Here is a 17,952-nt window from a genome sequence, read left to right on the forward strand (position 1 = left end):
CAGCACGTCCCACAAACACCCAGCATGCCCCGCGGCTCTAACCCCAGACCCTAATGCAACATAGGGTTCGAATCCCACTCAAGGGCCTTTACGCACAGAAGTACCACAAGGATCTACCTCTTTAAAGTTGGTGGGACCTGTAAGCAGAGCACGGGCCCTGGCAGACTGGGTAAGAGTGAGCTGCCAGCGTACAACACATCTGCTGGGTCCAGGCGTACAGTTGTCCGTCTACGCATGTGTGTACGAAACTGGCAGCGGGCTCCGCCCAGGTGGGGCTGCTGCTGAGAAGTGCCTCCCTGTCCTTCCTACCCTGAGCTGGGAAGCGGCTTTTCTTCTGGAAGCTGAACAGCCTCTCAAGGGAGGAAGGGAGGGAGGGAGGGATGTGGAGATCTTCTCTCCAGAGACAAGGGCACAAATGACTTTTCTCTGCCTATATGGGCACATTTTAAGATGGCACAGAAATGCTGGCCTCGGGCTCAGCCCCAAACCGGCTGGGAACACAAAATCCTGAAGACCAAGGTGGCTCAGTTGGCTTACGGGGGACCATCACCTTGACGCTCCCCTGCAGGCAGTGTTCCAGGTCCCTGCCAGAAGGGTCGTCTGTGAAGAGGGCAAAGCCAGAATGGGAGGACTTCCTCATGCCCGTCTCCTGGTTCAGCCGCTGGAGGAACTCGTCCACTGTGGAGGAGCCGTCAAAACCCACCACCTGCCGGGAGAGGGGACCTCCTGAGAGGGGCCCACGGGGGCTAGTGGAGGGGTCAGAGGCCGGGAGGTGGAAAGGCATGGCTGAAAGGAGCGAGGGCGACAACAGAGGCCAAAGAAAGCTGGTTTCCACATGCAGAGGGCGAGTGCTTAAGGGAGGAGCCCGCCCACCATAAACTGAAGTCCCACATAAGCTCCGTTCCTCCTTTGCTGTCACTCTTTGGGAGGCCCTTCCCCTGCCACTTTCTTGGTCAGTGTGTCAGCTTCCCTGTTCACGTAGTGGGTTCAAAAGGTCCTCTTCCCAGGCCCCAAAGAGTGAAGTACTTTTGTGATTCAAGCTCTGTACTCCCTCCACAGTGGCACGAATGGCCCCACTCGCCCCTGCACCCCAGGCCCATCCTTTGGCTGGTCTGCCTGTTAAGATCTGCTGGGCCTAAGGAGGCTTAGCACCCACTGGCCCCAAGGTGTTCTCCTCTGGGATGGCAATATGAGAAGATTCAGCACAGGGAGCGCGGCAGCCTTGTCACCTGGTAGGTCGCTCGTCACCTGGTAAGTCCCGTTGGCGAAGTGCACGGGGATGCTGAAGGGCGAGGAGTGGTGGAAGGGGTTCCGCAGCAGGATAGACACCACCTCCATGCGCGAGGGCCTGGCCTCCCGCTCCCCAGTCTGCAGCGTCCGCTCCACTGCCCGCTGGCAGTACGTGGCGTACTGGCCCGTCTCATTTCTAAAAAGACAGGCGAAGGAAGAAAGGAAAACCGGGAATCCACTCATCCCTACCACTTGACACCCTGGTTCCCTACCTACATGTAACCTATAGGACCAAACCTGCAGCTGGAAGGCTGTGACACGAGCCCCAAAGACTGGTCTGGGGTGTTAATTGGTCGTTCGGGGCCTATCTACTGCTGGTTGCTGGCACGGGTATTTTCTGCAGAAGCCAGAAAACATGGCAACAGAGAATGCAAATCTGGGGATGATCTGGGGGCGCGGTAGCTCCACATGAGGGCCCCCACTAAATACCCACACACACGTGGATTGGTGTGTAGAGGGTGCCCAGATCTCCACGTGCCCATCTGCGTACATGGTGATGGGCAAAGTCTACATGGCCACTGTGCAAACCCCAGAGGGCGGGGCGATCTCATCCATCCTAGTCTCCCCTGCGTCCCTCAGATCATGCCAGTCGGTAGTGCCAGAGCGGCAGAGGAAACGACATGCACTCACCGGGGATCTGCGTGGCGCTGGAGCTGCTGTTTGACGTACCAGAGGAAGTGGTGCTGAGGCAGGAAAAGTGGGGCACACAGAGCCAGGAGCTGCCAGCACTGCCGGGGGAAACAAGAAATGTGGGCTGAGCGCTGGGTCCGCCGTGCCACCACCATCGCAGTCCTGAGCTACAGAGCCTTCACCACCCTCTCCGAACCGCAGCCCCCAGCCTTCTGCGGGCACCAGGATGGCCAGCCTGGTTGGGCTTTGTGCAGAGCCGCAATCACACAACCTGACTGTGTGCAGACGTCCAGAAGGGGCACAGAGAGGGCAGCAGGACCCGGGCAGCCTTGAGTACGGAAGCCGCCTGCTGGCTGCCAGGCTCGGAGGATACCTGCCCGGTCACCTCCTTCCACCTTTCCCACGTCCTGGGCAGCCCTGGCCGACGGCTCCCGTCGGCCGTTCCGCCCCAGGGACGCCCACCTGCATGAGGGAGCACTTCTGCGGCGGGCGGCAGCTGGTCTGCTTCATGAGTTGGCAGTACAGCTCGCTCTGCAGCTCGGGGTGAACGAGGCAGACCTGCAGCGCGGTCTGGGCCAGGGACACGTGGTAGTCCACCGAGGCCGCTTCCACGGGCACGTTGATGAAGAGTTGGCACGACTGCAGGGAAATGACAGTGGGCACAGGTAGACTGACAGCCCCCTGACTATCGTCCTCTGTGACAGGGGACAGACTGGGCCGTCCCCCCGCCCAGGGCTCGAGGAAGGCTCTGGTTCACGGCAGACAGCCCTTTCTAGGAGGGAGCATCGTGACTGCTCGAGAACGTCTATGCTTACCGAGAAGGCTACTTTGGGATAGGATCTTTCCTTTACATGTTTCCATTACATAAGCAAGACATATTCATTTTTTTAAAAGACAGAATATTCAGCGGGGAACAAAGAATATTCTAAAATAGGCCAGAATCCCTCAGGTCCAGAAGCAACGTAAACCTGCCCTCTCCCGCTGTTCACTACAGGAGGGCAGCTCTTCGTTTCGCTAGTGCTCCCCAAGGGCCCATGAATGAAGTCCCAGAGCTTCCAGCCTCCCTGCCCTAAAGGACATGATGGGAGCCCTGAGGGACTTTCTTTCCCTTCCTCTTCAGATCCCTCCGGGAGCTCCCCCCCTAAACTGCACAGGTCTTCTCCACCCCGGCATCACCGTGGTGGGAAGAACTGCTCTGGGCAGAGCCTGGGCACAGGGCAAGGGCGCCGCCACCAGTCCATGGGCCCGGGCTCAGCTCCCACTTTACCTTGAAGAGCTTGACGGCCTCCGTCTGCAGGGCCTCGGAGGGCAGGGTGGTGAGGGAGGTGTACAGCCCGTCTTTGCTGTAGCACAGCATGGGGTGCCTCCAGAGCGGGGAATCTGCCCGGAGCACAGCACCAGAGAGCAGCAGCCATTACCGCTGAGGAGGGAACTCGCCTCCCCCGCACCCCGACCCTGATCTCTGGGGAAGACGGTGCTTTCACAGTCGGGACACGTGGGCTGTGCTGGATTTATATCCACAGAGTGTGGGCTGTGCACTGCATTTATTCGGCACACTCACGAGCATGGCTTACAGGAAGGCGGCTACTGCTTTGCTCGTGGGGCTGCAATAGGGGTGAACGTCCAACGCAAGGCATGGACATCGGAGTGCAAGCGTGCGTGTGCAGGGGAGGGCCTCTCCCTGCAGCGCTAGGTCTGGATAGAGGAGCGTATATCAGCCCGGAACAAACACGCCTCGGAGCAGCAGTAAAGCAGTGTGTGTTCTGGGTGCCCTTGGGTCCTCAGGGTCCTGAGAATCAGTAGCAAAATAAAGACCCCAAGAGGCCCCAGGCTTAGTTAGCCTGATCCTAACTTAGGCTTCATTCATTAACAAACTCTAACTATAGATTAACCAGCCACCTTCTTTCCTCAACCCTCTGCCCAGCCAGCAAAGTTGCAGTGAACAAAGTAAAACATTGACCAAGTGGCCGGAAAGTCTGCTCCCCAGACAACTGCCCCAGATACTGAGTGGTCTCCTCAGTAGCCTCACCAGAAACAGGGGTCCCGGAGCTTGGGACGGGAATGCCCTTCTGTGGCTCAGAAGGTCTCCAAACAGCTTCAGGGTACAGTAGTGCTTTCTTTGGGCTCCTGACCCACAGTTACCCAGCCACCACCCTCCAACCCAGCAGTGATGGCCACTCTCGCCTTACCTGGGTCTCCCTCACCATCCATCAGCTTTCCAATGAGCTGCTCATAGGCAGTGCCCACCTTGGCACTGCTGCCACCTGCAGCCACTGTGAGGTGGTAAAGCCATGTATCCTGGAAAAGGATGGAAAGCCACCTGATGGGGCTGGGCTGGGAAGAATGGAGGCAAGAGCTCCAAGGGAGCCTCCCTGAAGGGGCCAAGCCCAGGGTAAGGGTCAGCCTGTCTGGTTGGCACAAGTCAAGGCCACCGGTCCCTAAGGGGAAAGACTTGGGATCGGCTGAATGTGAACCCAAGTTCCTAAGCTTGTGGTTCCCTCCATCTCATGGCCCCAGTGAAGAGATGTTGGTCACTGGGAATGGATTCAATACAAGGAATATTCAGGAAATACTAGTTGCCAAAATGTCCAGGAGGGAAATAGATTCGAATCTGGGGAAGCTCAGAAGAGAGAAGGAAGGTGAGAATCAAAGGTACAAGCTTTGCCGTGGAGGCCCAGCCCCCTCCCTTACCTTTTCGTGCTTGGTGCCAATGAGGAGGTAGGTGGGGCTGTGCTCTGGGGGGTGGATCACAAGGGTGCAGTGGGAGGAAAGCAACCGCCGGGTCCCTCCAGCCTCATAGTCCTCGTCTGAGTCACAGGATCGATCTACTTCCTCTATGCGTGCGTCTTGCACAGGCAGACGGCCCAGGGGGCGCTGTGGACACGAGCCTTCCGTGAATGGGAGGGCCAGCGGGGAACAGAGGAGTCTCCTCTCTCTGAACCCTCAGGCCTTGTAGGGCTGGGAATCAAGGACGAGGGGGAGACTACAGCTCCCTGGCTGAGGCGGGCTTGGAGAAGCACAGACAGACCACACAGGCAGGATCTACAGACCATGCACACTGGTCACACACTCTAGAGGGATCTGGCCAGCCAGCTCTGTACTTGTTGTGGGGTTGGGTGGGGTAGAGGGTAAAGCTGGGCCTTCCATAAGGACACAGAGCCACAGGAATGTGGTTTGGGGGAAGCTTTCGGGAGGCCAGGAAGTACCTTGTCCTCGTGGCTTCGATAGTAGTAGAAGGTTCTCCCAACAAGAGCACACCAGACCAGTTTGGAATGGCCATGCTTGACCTGTAGGCCAGAAATGAACCAGCATTATTAGAACCAGAAGACCCCAGAAGAAGATCCGGGACTGGCAAAGAGAAGCCAAAGGGAGACAGATCTCAAAACCCCTGGTCCAACTCAGATCCTTTGGTCAATCCCAGGTCAAACTCAGATGCCACCCAGATTCTCTACTAACGGAACCAGCCCTTTCACAGCGAGCGTCCATGGTACCATGCGACACCCCATCCTCGTATGACCTGCCATTAAAAGATCGACCAGGCCAACCAGATATCCTGTCCCAGGAATATGATCACGAGAAGAACTTGCTAATCTGCAGAGGCTAGAGTCGGAAGGGAAGGGCCACGGTGGGCTGAAGCCCTTGGGCAAGTGTAATCGTGAAGTGTAAAAAGCACTGCACGTGGGCAGAGGAGATGGCTGTGAACACATACTGAACGGGGAAGCAGCGGCACAGGCAGAGCCCCAAGCACTGAACTTGCGCACACCATCATTCCCGACGGCATCCTGGCCTAGTTAACGTGCTTCCTTGTTAACTTCCCCTTTCTTGGGATTAACAAGTGCTTCTCAGCTCCCTGCAACCAGAAGAGCCCTAATTAAAACGTCTTTAGGGCAGCCTGAGATATTATAAGTCTTTGGCCACACCTGTCTCGCCGAGGTCACAGCTTCCCACTATTCACACTGAGCTGTGGTGGGTACAGGCAGGGGTGAGGGCAACTCCTAATGACCTCAAAATGGGTCCGATACATTCCTTTTCCCCCTGTCTCGAGAATAGCTGCTGTTGTAACAACACTGACCCCTATTTTTCCAGACACTCATTCACCGTCACCTTGTGTGGTTCAGCCCACAGGTAGTCAGTGTGAGGGGCCTCCTGGAGAAAGGAGCTGTGTGTCAGGAGGTGACCCACCAGCCCAGCACTCACTCCTGGCTCCCCTGACTCTCATGAGGAGCCCACCACGCTCCTCCCCCACCAACCCCACCCGTACCTTAGTCAGCCAGCCCTTCACAGCGGGCTTGGCGCCGCCCTGAGTCAGGGCCGGAGGCCCAATGGCCTGGACCTTCAGCAGGCTCTGCAGGACACGGATCCACTCCTCCAGCAGGCTGGGCGAGTCCGCTGTCAGGTAATAGGTCTTCTTCTCAGAGATGAGCTGTGGAGAAGTGAGGGGTTGGGGATGGGGAGACAGGACGACGGGAGAACAGGGGCCTGGCTCTGCGGTGGCGCAGATCTCCGAGCCACTGGCTCTTCCTTCCTCCTGCCCTGGTACTCCCTCCCTCCCTTCTCCTCCTCGTCATCTTTGCCTCCGTGTCTCTCCTACCTTCACTCCATCTCTCACATTCTGCCTCCTCTTCCTTCCTCAAACCCATAAATGAGGATCAATGCAAACGTCGAGGTAATGGCTTTCACACATGCTCATTCTGCCCCATCTTTGTTTCCATCCGAGCCATATCCAAACCCAGCACCTCTTCTACCTAAAGCACTGGCCGCCAGGAGCATGCTCACCTGGAATGTCTGTGCACCCTCCCCTCGAACAATTTGGCAACGGGAGTTCAGTTCCACTTGGCCTTGAGGTTTCCGGATGACGTCACTCTGTAAAGAAAGGGATGGAGAGGAAGGAGGTTGGAGCCTTCCCAGAGCACATCATTTCCCCTCAGACCTTATTCTAGGTCACAATGGGGAAAGTGATTCCTAAGCTTTCCTGGGCTGTGGTATGATGGATAACGTGTTCTGGATCCTGGTTCTAACTAAATGGAGCAATGATTAGAGACATGGGTCCTCCTGACCCAGGCCTCAAAAAGTATAGATTGAGCCTTTAAAAACTGGATGAGAAACCACCAGGTTATTCCTGAGCTACAAAGCCCTTAAATTCTTTCTACTACATATTTTATAGTGTTGCAAACAGGTGGCCTATATATATCACCATTACCTTCTCCAGTGCCACTGCAGACATAACTAATCAATCAGAGCATGCCTACTCATTGAGTGATACGGGACCTGAATCCTCCACATGATGCTCAAGGTAGCCACTAACAATCAACTGGAGTTGCACAAGAGTCAGGCCTCTTTGCCTTCTTTAAAACGTTAACATTGGTTCTCTAGGGAGGGCCTGTCAAACTAGGTCCCAACATCCTAAGGCTCCCTAATTCCAAACAGTGTAGGAAGGAGATGGAGGAGGTGACAAGCTCGCCTATTAGAACAGTCCTGATGATGTGAGGGCAGCCTAGCAATGGTTCATTTACAGGGCTCGGCTTCTGAAGGAAGAAGGAATCACCAAGCCCATTCATCTAGAAGTGCCCCTGACTGCTCAGTGCCTGATTTCACTGTGAGAACCAGTGACCAGCCTCATGGTCCCGTGTGGGGCTCAAAGCCTCAGGTGCCTGCCCAGGCTGCCTCTCCCTGCCTGCCAGACCTTCACCTCTGCCCTGCTTCCAGCCCCTCTCATGCGGTTCTGGGGCTGGGGTGGGGTCCTTTTGCCTACTGTCCTGGGGAAGGAGGGTCTCACCGGAGACTTGTAGTACATGATCTGTCCCTGTCTCAGGACAAACCAGCGCCTCTTCCACGTCTTCACCCGGCTCCCCATTTTCAGCAGGTAGCCTGACTTCTCCAGTGACTCCTGCAAGAGTGGAAGGGTGTAGGGGGATGAGGGATGGACAGAAGAGGGAAATCACTGGGGTTCCTGGACATCACACAGGCCAAGATGGCCCAGCTGAGTCACTGCTTTGTCATCAATTAAAAAAAATTACTGAGTATCTACTATGTGTGTTTTCAGGGCACTGCCCTGCTAAGGGTGCAGAGAGGACTTATAAAGCATGGGTGGTCCTGCTGGCAGGGGGAGAGAACACCTGACCCTGAGGAGATGGTAGATCAGGGGCTGCACAAGCGAGAGGCTGGCCAGGGAAGGCTTCTGGCAAGAGCCAGACCTGAACTGACATTGGAAGGAAATCAGCCTTTCCCTTGAAGACGAGCCCAGAGGAGGAAGAAGCCCATTCCAGGCAGCAGGAAAGGGCAAGAGAGGTTTGGGGAACATCAGGCAAACTGGGGTGGAGGGTTCGTGGAGGCGGAGATGAAGACGGGGCAGCACAGTGCTATGGAGCGAGGGCTGGGGAACGAGCCATCTGCATTTACCACTGGCTCTGGCGCATAACAGCACGCCTCTGAGCCTCAGGCTTCTCATCCACGAGATGGGGTAATAAGCCTCATTTGTGAGGACAAATGAGACAGTGCATACAAAGCCATGGGCACGGTGCCCGGCACACAAAAAACTCAATAAACGTATTGTTAGCTCTCGGCATCCCAGGGTCAGTGTGGAGCTAAAACGAGGTAACGTGTAAACTCCTCCTGGGCCCCGTGGGCCATAGTGATGGGGTCTGTGTGTGCCTGGCCCCCAACCGCACACCCCCAGCCCACTCCCCTTGGCCTCACATCATCAGTGGCAGCCCCCAGACTCCCGCCCTCCCTTCGGCAATCCCAGGGACCCTCATGCAGCTGCTGCCTGGGTCTCATGCTGGAGGTCCACTCCCACCCGGCCCTGCCTTGGCCCCATCAGGGCGGAGGCCAAGCTCCCAGCTCACCCCCCCTGGGCCCAGCCCGTCGGTGGAGTAGGATGAGGTGCGCTGTAGTTTGTGCTCAGGCTCTGAGTAGTCGCTGTCCAGGGAGCAGGCGTCCGGGGGGATGGCATAGTCGCCCTCAGAGCTCAGCGAGGACATGGAGACGCCTGTCCAAAGGGAGGAGGAATCAAGGCCCAGGTCCACAGCCTCCTGGCTCACACAGCCTGGGAGCTGCAGGGTCTTCCACACGCACGTGGGACTGCCCATGGGAGGAGATGAAGGGCCCTCATTGTTCTGCACCCCTCCCACCACCCTTCTCCATACCTCTCTTGATGGCCCGGGGGCTGCCCAGTCCACTGGTCTTCCTGGACTCAGAGCAGGGCACTGAAGTTCGGAAGCTCGCCTGGGAGCTGCAGTCATCATCGGACCCAGAGGACTCGTCCACAAAGGGCACCGTGCTGATCTGCATGGCTTTCTGCAAGACAGGACCCTCCCCACTGCAGCTAAGGCTGCAAGACAAGCCCCATCCCATCTGCACTTTCACTCCCGCTCCAAGTGCCTGGGGCGTGGCCATCACAGCCTGTCTAGAGCACGGGAAGCCATCACCCAGCTGGGGCACCCAAAAGACAACTGTCCCTTCCCGACTTGACGACCTTACCCCTGTGTCCTCACCTCCATGCTTCTCTCTCCCTCACACACCATCATCCTCTGTGGTCCCCAGTGAAGCTGCCCCACCAGGGCTGAACACCTTGCTCCCTGCCACTAGGGGGCCAGAAAACCATGCCACGGGGCCCAGTGTGAGACAGGAGCTTTAAAAGTGGGTGGGGATGACAAATCGAGAGATCATGGCAAAAATTTAAAAAGACCGATCACTTCAATATTGGGGAAACTGTGTGGAAAAGGGTACTCTATTTTATATAAAAGATTTATATAAAATCTTTTTAGAAGGTAATTTGGCACTACCTGTCAAAATTTAAAACATGCATATTATCTGCCCCTAAATTCCACCTCTAGAACTCTGTCCTACAGAAATATGCATATATAAGTGCACAGAGATGTATTTGCATGGTGATGTTCATTGCAACACTGATTTTACAGAAAAATAGAGACATGACCTACATTGTGAATCAGGGGAGGACAAGTTAAGGTAGTTATGGGGCATCTATACCAAGGGGTACTGGGAAGTCCTAAAAGGGGAGGCAGAACTGTGCTGTGCGTGGAGGTGGGGCAGGAAGACCTGACACATGGCTGGGTGGACAAGCAAGGGGTAGACTGACATGTATGACATCATCCTCTTTGCATGTGCGTGTGCGTAAGAGAGAGTAAATTTGTAAATGCATTTGTAAATGCATCAGAGGGCATTACAGAATAAACACCAAACCATCAGTGAGAGCTGCCTCTGGGGTTAGGAATTAGGGAAAAGCAATGTAAGAGGAAATTTCACTTTTGGCTTTTTATCCTTCTACAAAAAGTTTTACAAAATATTACTGTTACGATCTCAAAAAACATGCTGGGAATCTTTTCTTTTCCAGTTAATGTTGTAAGAACTCGCAGGCAATCTCAGATTGGTGGGGAATTTCAGTCTTTCCCTAAAGTTTTCCAAAAAATCTGGCTAGAACAGGACAGGAAACTGACAAATCTTTTCAGAGGTGCCCATCTGAGTTACCATCGGTCCCTCATCTCTTGGGGCATAATTAATGCGACTTATGAGTTCTTGTTAAAGATTATATGAAAGAAATCAGTTAAGTGCCATTTATCAACTGAACAGACATAAGAAGAATGCAGTTTGGTCTCGTTCCTAATTGGCTAAATACAAGTTGGTGTCGTAAGTCCAGGACACAGTGAATTATGGGCAAAGCTGTTTTCCTTAAGCACCAACAAATTCAGAATAAAAGGTTTCAGTAGGAAAAAAAAAAAAAGCAGACCAAAAAGTATACGAAAACATCATGTTGCAGCTATATCTGATTTTTGTTAAAAAATATGCAGAGATGTTATAGGAATACATATGGGAATATATGACATAATACATGAAAAGTTCTGGAAGGAGCCCCACTGGCCTCCGGGATAGACATGTGACAAGATGAGGAGGAGACGCAGAGCAGGCATTGGTTTAACCTTTAACATTTTACTTTGCCCATAATCATACTGATTCACATTTTTGTAAATGCAGAATTTTTCTAATGAAAACCTAATAAAGATATTGAATCACTGTGTTGTGCACCAGGAACTAACATAGTGTTGTAGGTCAATTATACTTCAAAAACAAAGAAAGAGACTCAGAGAAAAAGAGATCAGATTTGTGGTTACTGAGGTGGGGGAGGAGGGGGAATTGGATAAAGGTGGTCAAAAGGTACAAGCTTCTAGTTATAAGATCAGTAAGTCCTAGGTATGTGATGCAGAATATGATAAATCTAACTAACGCTGCTGCATGTTAATACATGAAAGTTGTTACGAGTAAATCCTAAGAGTTCTCATCACAAGGAAAAGGTTTTTTTCTATTTCTTGAATTTTCTATCTATATGAGATGCTGGATGTTCACTAAACTTACTGCGGTAATCGTTTCATGATGTATGTAAGTCAAATCATTATACTGCACACCTTAAACTTATGCAGTGCTGTATGTGAATTATATCTCAATAAAATGGGAAGAAAAAAATAAAGAGTTTTTTAAAAAACCTAATAAAGATGAACAAAATAAATAGATATATGGGGGGCTGAGCACCCTGCCCAGAGTTACGTGTGCGCAGACGCCTGCCCCTGGAGACCCACGCCAGCCACTGCCTGCCGACACGGTGGTGGGGCAGTGGGTGCTGGGCGGGGACACCCCGTCCTCGGACAGCAGCTTCTTACCCCCTTCAAGGCTGTGTAGACCGGCACGGTGATGTTCTTGCAGACCAGGCCAGAGAAAGGCCCAGGGGATGCAAGGGCTGGAGGGCTTGAGGCTGGAGGGGCAGGAAAGAGGGATGAGACTCACTCAGGTGGCAAAAACCAGGAAGCGGGGTGGGGGAGGCAGAGACCTGAGCAGAGCGAGGAGGAGAGAGATCTGTGCAGACAGCATTCCCTGAAACAGCACTCCGGAGACAGACCGGGGACAGATCTCAGGACGAGGGCCAAGGCCTTCTGCAGCCCCACTCTTGCCAAGGTGAGTTACAAGCCCTGTGACTATGGGGCACTCACGTCACTGTGGGGACTGGGCGGCCGGCGACTCAGGAGCCGCACTCAGGTGGGGATGCGGCTCCTTCAGGGGGTTATCTAAATCAAGGCACCGGGGGCTCCTCGGCCATAGCCCTTGCACTGCAGAAGGGAAGCTGGTGCAGGTGGGCAGCCAGGCTGGAGCGCCCTGCCTCCAAAGTCCCTTCCAGCTCTGTAATTGGCTACAGCTCAGTTCCCGCCCACTCCCACCCACAGGCAGGTGATGAGCTGAACCTGTGCAGCTTCCCTCTCTCTCCAAGGGAGCCGGGGCCACGTGCTTTCACCTGAACCTCACCTGCTGTGGGAGGGAATGGGCTGCAGGTGACCTGGCCCTGGGTGTTTCTCCGAGTCTTCTCCTCCCCGCACGCCCACCCTGCCCACCACGGGCAGTTCACTTGGGACTCACCGCAGCAGGTGGCATTACTTCTAGCAGACACTTCGGACAGCCGCATGCCTGACGTGGCCACAGCGTAGATCCGGCTCTCCTGGAACAGGAGGTCACAAGGGGTCAGGGTTCACCACCCCCGTGTCCACACCGGCCTCTGGCTTTGGAGGCGGGCAGACCTGGGTCCACATCCACGCTTAGCCAGTGACCGGCAGGGGGATCTGGGACAAGTTAACATCATTTCTGGACCTAAGATGGGGGTAATAATACTCACCTTTCAGGCTGTTGTGACAATCAAATGAAATTATTAACATAAACAGCTAACACTGAGGGCACGGTCAGTGCCCTGCAGGCGATATTTATTCCCTCTCTTGCTGCCACCCCTCCCTTGGGGCAAGGAAGTTCAGGAGAAGAGGGAACTGGGATGTTTTCTCTGAATCTTCCCCATCTTACAGCCCTTGAAGTTGGGGGGTTGGTAACGAGGACGTCCGAGCCCCATGGCAAGGATGTGCGTGCCCTTTTGTTTGGAAGCCAGTTTGGAAACTGGGACACATTTTTTTCCTACAGTAACAATGTCACATCATGGTTAGGCTTCAGGCTCAAAGTCCTGGCTCACCCAGACCCCTGAACCCCACCGTAGACGACACATCAATGCGAACTCCCACCCTCAACTCTTCCCTCGCCCCTCGGGGTCCCCTGGGTCTGAAGCAGGCCCACAGGCCTGGGAAGCTTTTCTTAGGTTTGGATCACTCCCAAACAACCCAGAGGCCCCACCTATCCTCCTCCATATCTCTTTTTCACTCAAGGTAAAGGGAAAACAAAGGCCTCTTCAGGTGAGAGGTGAGTCACAAGGACGGGGGAAGGCCTGCCCAGCTCGAGGAGGTAGCTGGGCTAGGCTGGGGCAGGAAGGAAGGTGGATGCTATCCGGGTCACCCCAGAGGGGAGCAGCAGTGCTGGGGCACCTGGGGGAGAGAGGGAGGGGCTGGCGAGGGCTGGGATGAGAGGCGGAGGTGACTGGAGGCAAGGGAAGGGAAGAGATGGGAGGCAGCAAGGAGGAATTTGGGGGGAGGGGCAGGCACTGGGCTGGGGCAGGGAATTCCGTGCTTATGTAGGGCAGATAAATTGGGTCCATGTGGTAAAATTAGCCATAAAAACGATTATTCCTGCCAGTAGTGGTAGTGGAATTCCACCACGGACAGGCCTCTAACTTCACAGAGAGAATGAGAAGTGTGAAGCTTGAGGGGTTTAGGTTCAACAAATGCAGGAGTGTTTTACAAAAGCTTATCTAATGCCTAACTCACACGGTTGTTTTGAGGATCAACAAAGGAACTCTAACTCAGCAAGTAAGTCCATCTGACTCCCTCAGACTGAGAAATGTCCTTCTCCCAATTCTCAGTCTTGATCTTCCCCACATGGCTACTGCCCAGCTGGTCCCACCTAAGAAGAGAGGTTGGGTTCTCGGGCCACTGTGGTTCCCTAAGGTAACAAGAGCGATCCTGTCTCGGGGACCGGAAGGACCTGAGCCCTCTTGCCACATCCCTTGCCGAATGCTCCCTCACTGCCTGCCTCTGCTTTAGGATTTCAGCACACCTGGATTTACAAGACAACAAGGAACAAGAGGAGGGATGATTCTGAAAGTGTTCCACCCTGGCCTGGCCCTTGTCGTTTCCAACAGCCTCTCCACGTATTGTGAACCACTGCTGCCACTACTCACCAAATACGTATTAACACACTTAATCCTCAGGGCAACGCTCTAAAGCAGGTACTATTATCCCCATTTTACAGAGAGGGAAATTGAGGCACAGAGGTTTAGCAGCTTGCCCTGGCTCACACAGTTTGATCTTGGGACCTCCTGGTTTGACCCTGGGACCCGTGCTCTTAGCCACCACACTGTACCTCCACGGAGAGTCAGGAAGACTACACGAGAAAATGGGCACCGAGCACCCAGCTTGGCTGTGGCCCGTGGTGAGCGCCTGCTCAGGAAACAGCCGGCCGCCGTCCAATCGGAAATCCTGGCTTCACCCCTTATGGGCGGAGTAGTCTGGACAGGCCCCGGGGTACCCACCGCCCAGAGGAGGTGAGGGTGACAGCCTCGTCCCACGCTCAGCACATGGCTGTGCCCCACAGCGTTCGCACCATCAGCCCGGCCCCTCTGTCCTGTCCCCAGGGGGCCTCTTACCCAGGATGGAAACCGGTGCAGGGGGGGTGTAGGTGGTTTGTTCCCCAAATCCACTTCCTCCATCTTCCCCGCTGGGGATTGCTCGTCCATCTCCATCTTCTCCGGTTCCTCCCGGAGCTCAGGGCCAGCCTCCACCTTGGGAAGGCTGGAGGAGTGGAGGGCTGAGAGTGTCCCAGTCTCAATGCTCACCACGTGGTCGAAGTGCGCAGGGCCCGCCTGGGGCTGGCTGTGGTGCCGCTTGGCCAGCTGGATGCTGTCCCGGTGGGTGCTGGGAGCCCGCACCTTCGGCAGAGTCAGGCTGCAGCCGGGGCCGCCTTCCCTGGCAGAGGTCTTCGTCCTGGGGAGCGTCCCTCCCTGAGCAGTGACCAGGCCTTCACCCCAGGAAGCCAAACCATGCCTCGGGGTGCAAGGCTTCAGGCACAGCTGGCCAGGAGAGCCCTGTCCTCCCAGATGAAGTGGAAGGGTCTCGGCCTCTGATATTTCTCCAGGGTGGACCATACTGGAACTAGAATCCTCCAAGGGGCTTCCTGCTTTAGGAACAGAGTCCTTGCTCTGCAGAGCACCTGGAGAAGGTACGGGCATAGCTGCCTTCAGGGCACCCTGGGCCTGAGCACCACCGTCCTGCCCCACTGGCTGGGATCCTGGTCCTGCAGGGACACAATCCTGCTCTGTGGTTCCCTGGGGGGCCACCAGCAGCTTCCCCGAAGGTGCCATCTGAAGAGCTGTGGTTGGGACAAAAATAGGCATGTTAAGAGCTCCCTCAATTCAGCCCCATGCACGTGCGCACGCACACACACACACACACACACACACACACACACACCCCACTCCCCCGACTCCCGCACATGCTGGCCCGCTTACCTTCTAGTGCACGTTGAAGGGCTCCCACCTGCTCCACCAGGTGCTGATTACAGCTTTTCAGGTGCTGATTCTCCATCTCAAGCTAGACAAAAAGAAAAATGAAGATTGAGAATAAATACTCAGCCCACACATTCAGACATATAATTCAAAATAAGATTAAAATCCTTCTTAACGATCAAATCTACACAAAAGAACCCGTGGTGCCCCCCAGTCCACTGCCGACTCTCCTGGGAGCCCTGATCTCCTCCTTCTCTCTGCGCTACCTGGTTGTAGATGGGAAAGAATTCCATTTGGCGGCCCCTGTGCTTTCTTTTCTAGGTTTTTGGGGGTTTATTTTAATAAATTTTATTTATTTATTTTTGGCTACATTGGGTCTTCGTTGCTGTTCGCCGGCTTTCTCTAGTTGCGGCGAGCAGGGGCTACTCTTTGTTGCGGTGCATGGGCTTCTCATTGCAGTGGCTTCTCTTGTTGTGGAGCATGGGCTCTAGACACGCAGGCTTCAGTAGTTGTGGCATGTGGGCTCAGTAGTTGTGGCTCGCGGGCTCTAGAGTGCAGCCTCAGTAGTTGTGGTGCACGGGCTTAGTTGCTCCGCGGCACGTGCGATCTTCCCGGATCAGGGCTCGAACCCGTGTCCCCTGCATTGGGAGGTGGGTTCTTAACCACTGTGCCACCAGGGAAGTCCTTCTTTTCTAGGTATCTTTAACCTTTTAAAAAAATGGTGAAATACAACACAAAAAAAACTGCATTCTACACCAATGAACAGCTTAACAAATGATTCTGAAATGATTACTCATATGACCGCCACCCAGGTTAAGAAAGAGGAATTTGCCAACACTCCAGACATCCCGGACTTGTCCTTCCCCAATCACATGATCCTCCCTCCCCACTAAGGTGACAACTCTTCTGAGTCTATGAGATTCATTTCCTTGCTTTCTGTGTTTTACCATCTAAGTATGCACCCTACACACATTAGTGTAGTTGTGCCCATTAGGACTTTATATAAATGGAATTATTCAAGATGTACTTCTGTATCTGGCTTCTTCTGCTCAACATCCTATCCATGAGATCCAGCCTCAGGGTGGCTGCATTTTCTTTGAAATGAAAGCCAACACACTTCTTTTTGTTGTTGTTTATAACACAAAAATTTTATTTCCTTGCTTATATTTTATATCATATGTATTCTACTCAGTTTCACACGCTTTATTTATACTGGATCCAGGATGAAGGAGAAAACCCTATCTCCTGGAAAAAGGAAAAGGACAATAATAAATTCATGTGATTGTTCTTTTCTTTTTTTTTAAACTTCTTTTTCCTTCTTTGGCTGCATTGGGTCTTCGTTGCTGTGCACAGGCTTTCTCTAGTTGCAGTGAGCGAGAGCTACTCTTCGTTGCGGTGCATAGGCTTCTCATTGTGGTGGCTTCTCTCGTCGTGGAGCACAGGCTCCAGGCACACAGGCTCAGTAGTTGTGGCACACGGGCTTAGTTGCTCCGCGGCATGTGGGATCTTCCCGGATTAGGGATCAAACCCGTGTCCCCTGCATTGGCAGGTGGATTCTTAACTACGGTGCCACCAGGGAAGTCCCCGTGTGATTGTTCTTGAAGTTTCTAATTGAATATAGTTTACATATATGTCCAGAGCAAGTCATATAAACAAGCATGATGTCCATGATCTGCAGAAGCATATTCCTTCCTCAGGGAGGCATAGCGTATCTTATGGCAAGGGGCAGGGATATATTACCCTTCTACTGGAAAGGAGTCGGGAACAATATACAACCTATAAAAATTACTTTTATCACAGTAGCAACTTGCTTGTATTTTTTTTTGTCTCAGTTTACTAATTGGTAAATTGAAGGTGGCAGTAATCATTCCACAAAGTTGTCATTGAGAGTAAATCAGTATCTATGTTTAAAATGCCTGCCTTAGAACTCGATGCATTGCAAGCGTTTAACAAATATTGGTTAATTACATTCTTCTTTTCCAATTACTCTAATGATTTTTATCCTGAGCTCTAGGACCCAGATTTTTCATTGTTTGATGTTTTATTCTCACCATATCATTTCACTATGTCATAATCCACAGGCCCTTAATTCCTCGTTATCTTCCCTGACAAAACATACTTTTTTTTCTTGTTTCAACCTGATAAAAGTAACTTTGACCTCTTATTCACCTAGGAGCAAAAAATAACTGTTCTTAAAAAAAAATAAAAATAAAAAATAAATAAAATAAAATAAAAAAAAAAAGGGCTTTCCTGGTGGCGCAGTGGTTGAGAGTCCGCCTGCCGATGCAGGGGACATGGGTTCGTGCCCCGGTCCAGGAAGATCCCACATGCCGCGAAGCGGCTGGGTCTGTGAGCCATGGCCGCTGAGCCTGCGCATCCGGAGCTTGTGCTCCGCAACGGGAGAGGCCACAACAGTGAGAGGCCCGTGTACCGCAAAACAAACAAACAAACAAAAACAAACAAACAAAAAAAACCTGTTCTTCCATTGTCTCCAGCCGATATGCCAGGTCCTGTTAATAGGCTGTCTAGTACCCATTCTCATTGGAAAGCCAACACACTTTCATTGAGCTTTTAGCAAGAGATCAGGGCTGTGGAAG

General features: G+C 53.2%; 1 protein-coding gene across 1 annotated transcript in view; it reads right to left on the minus strand.

Moving 5' to 3' along the window:
• The window catches only part of PLEKHH1 (pleckstrin homology, MyTH4 and FERM domain containing H1), a 51,514-nt gene that overhangs the window by 6,447 nt on the left and 27,115 nt on the right, over positions 1-17,952 (minus strand). The window contains exons 6-22 of the mRNA XM_079908418.1: positions 15,359-15,440; positions 14,498-15,219; positions 12,340-12,418; positions 11,592-11,683; positions 9,066-9,216; positions 8,766-8,908; positions 7,697-7,807; positions 6,697-6,783; positions 6,182-6,343; positions 5,127-5,207; positions 4,612-4,794; positions 4,110-4,218; positions 3,188-3,300; positions 2,383-2,559; positions 1,921-2,018; positions 1,249-1,426; positions 551-706 (exon numbers count right to left, since the gene is read on the minus strand). Of these exons, the coding sequence (XP_079764544.1) occupies positions 551-706; positions 1,249-1,426; positions 1,921-2,018; positions 2,383-2,559; positions 3,188-3,300; positions 4,110-4,218; positions 4,612-4,794; positions 5,127-5,207; positions 6,182-6,343; positions 6,697-6,783; positions 7,697-7,807; positions 8,766-8,908; positions 9,066-9,216; positions 11,592-11,683; positions 12,340-12,418; positions 14,498-15,219; positions 15,359-15,440 (2,724 nt within the window). The remainder of the gene's footprint in view (positions 1-550; positions 707-1,248; positions 1,427-1,920; positions 2,019-2,382; positions 2,560-3,187; positions 3,301-4,109; positions 4,219-4,611; positions 4,795-5,126; positions 5,208-6,181; positions 6,344-6,696; positions 6,784-7,696; positions 7,808-8,765; positions 8,909-9,065; positions 9,217-11,591; positions 11,684-12,339; positions 12,419-14,497; positions 15,220-15,358; positions 15,441-17,952) is intronic.

Source organism: Stenella coeruleoalba, assembly GCF_951394435.1.
Source record: "Stenella coeruleoalba genome assembly, chromosome: 2".
In the NCBI taxonomy this organism is placed as follows: Eukaryota; Metazoa; Chordata; class Mammalia; order Artiodactyla; family Delphinidae; genus Stenella; species Stenella coeruleoalba.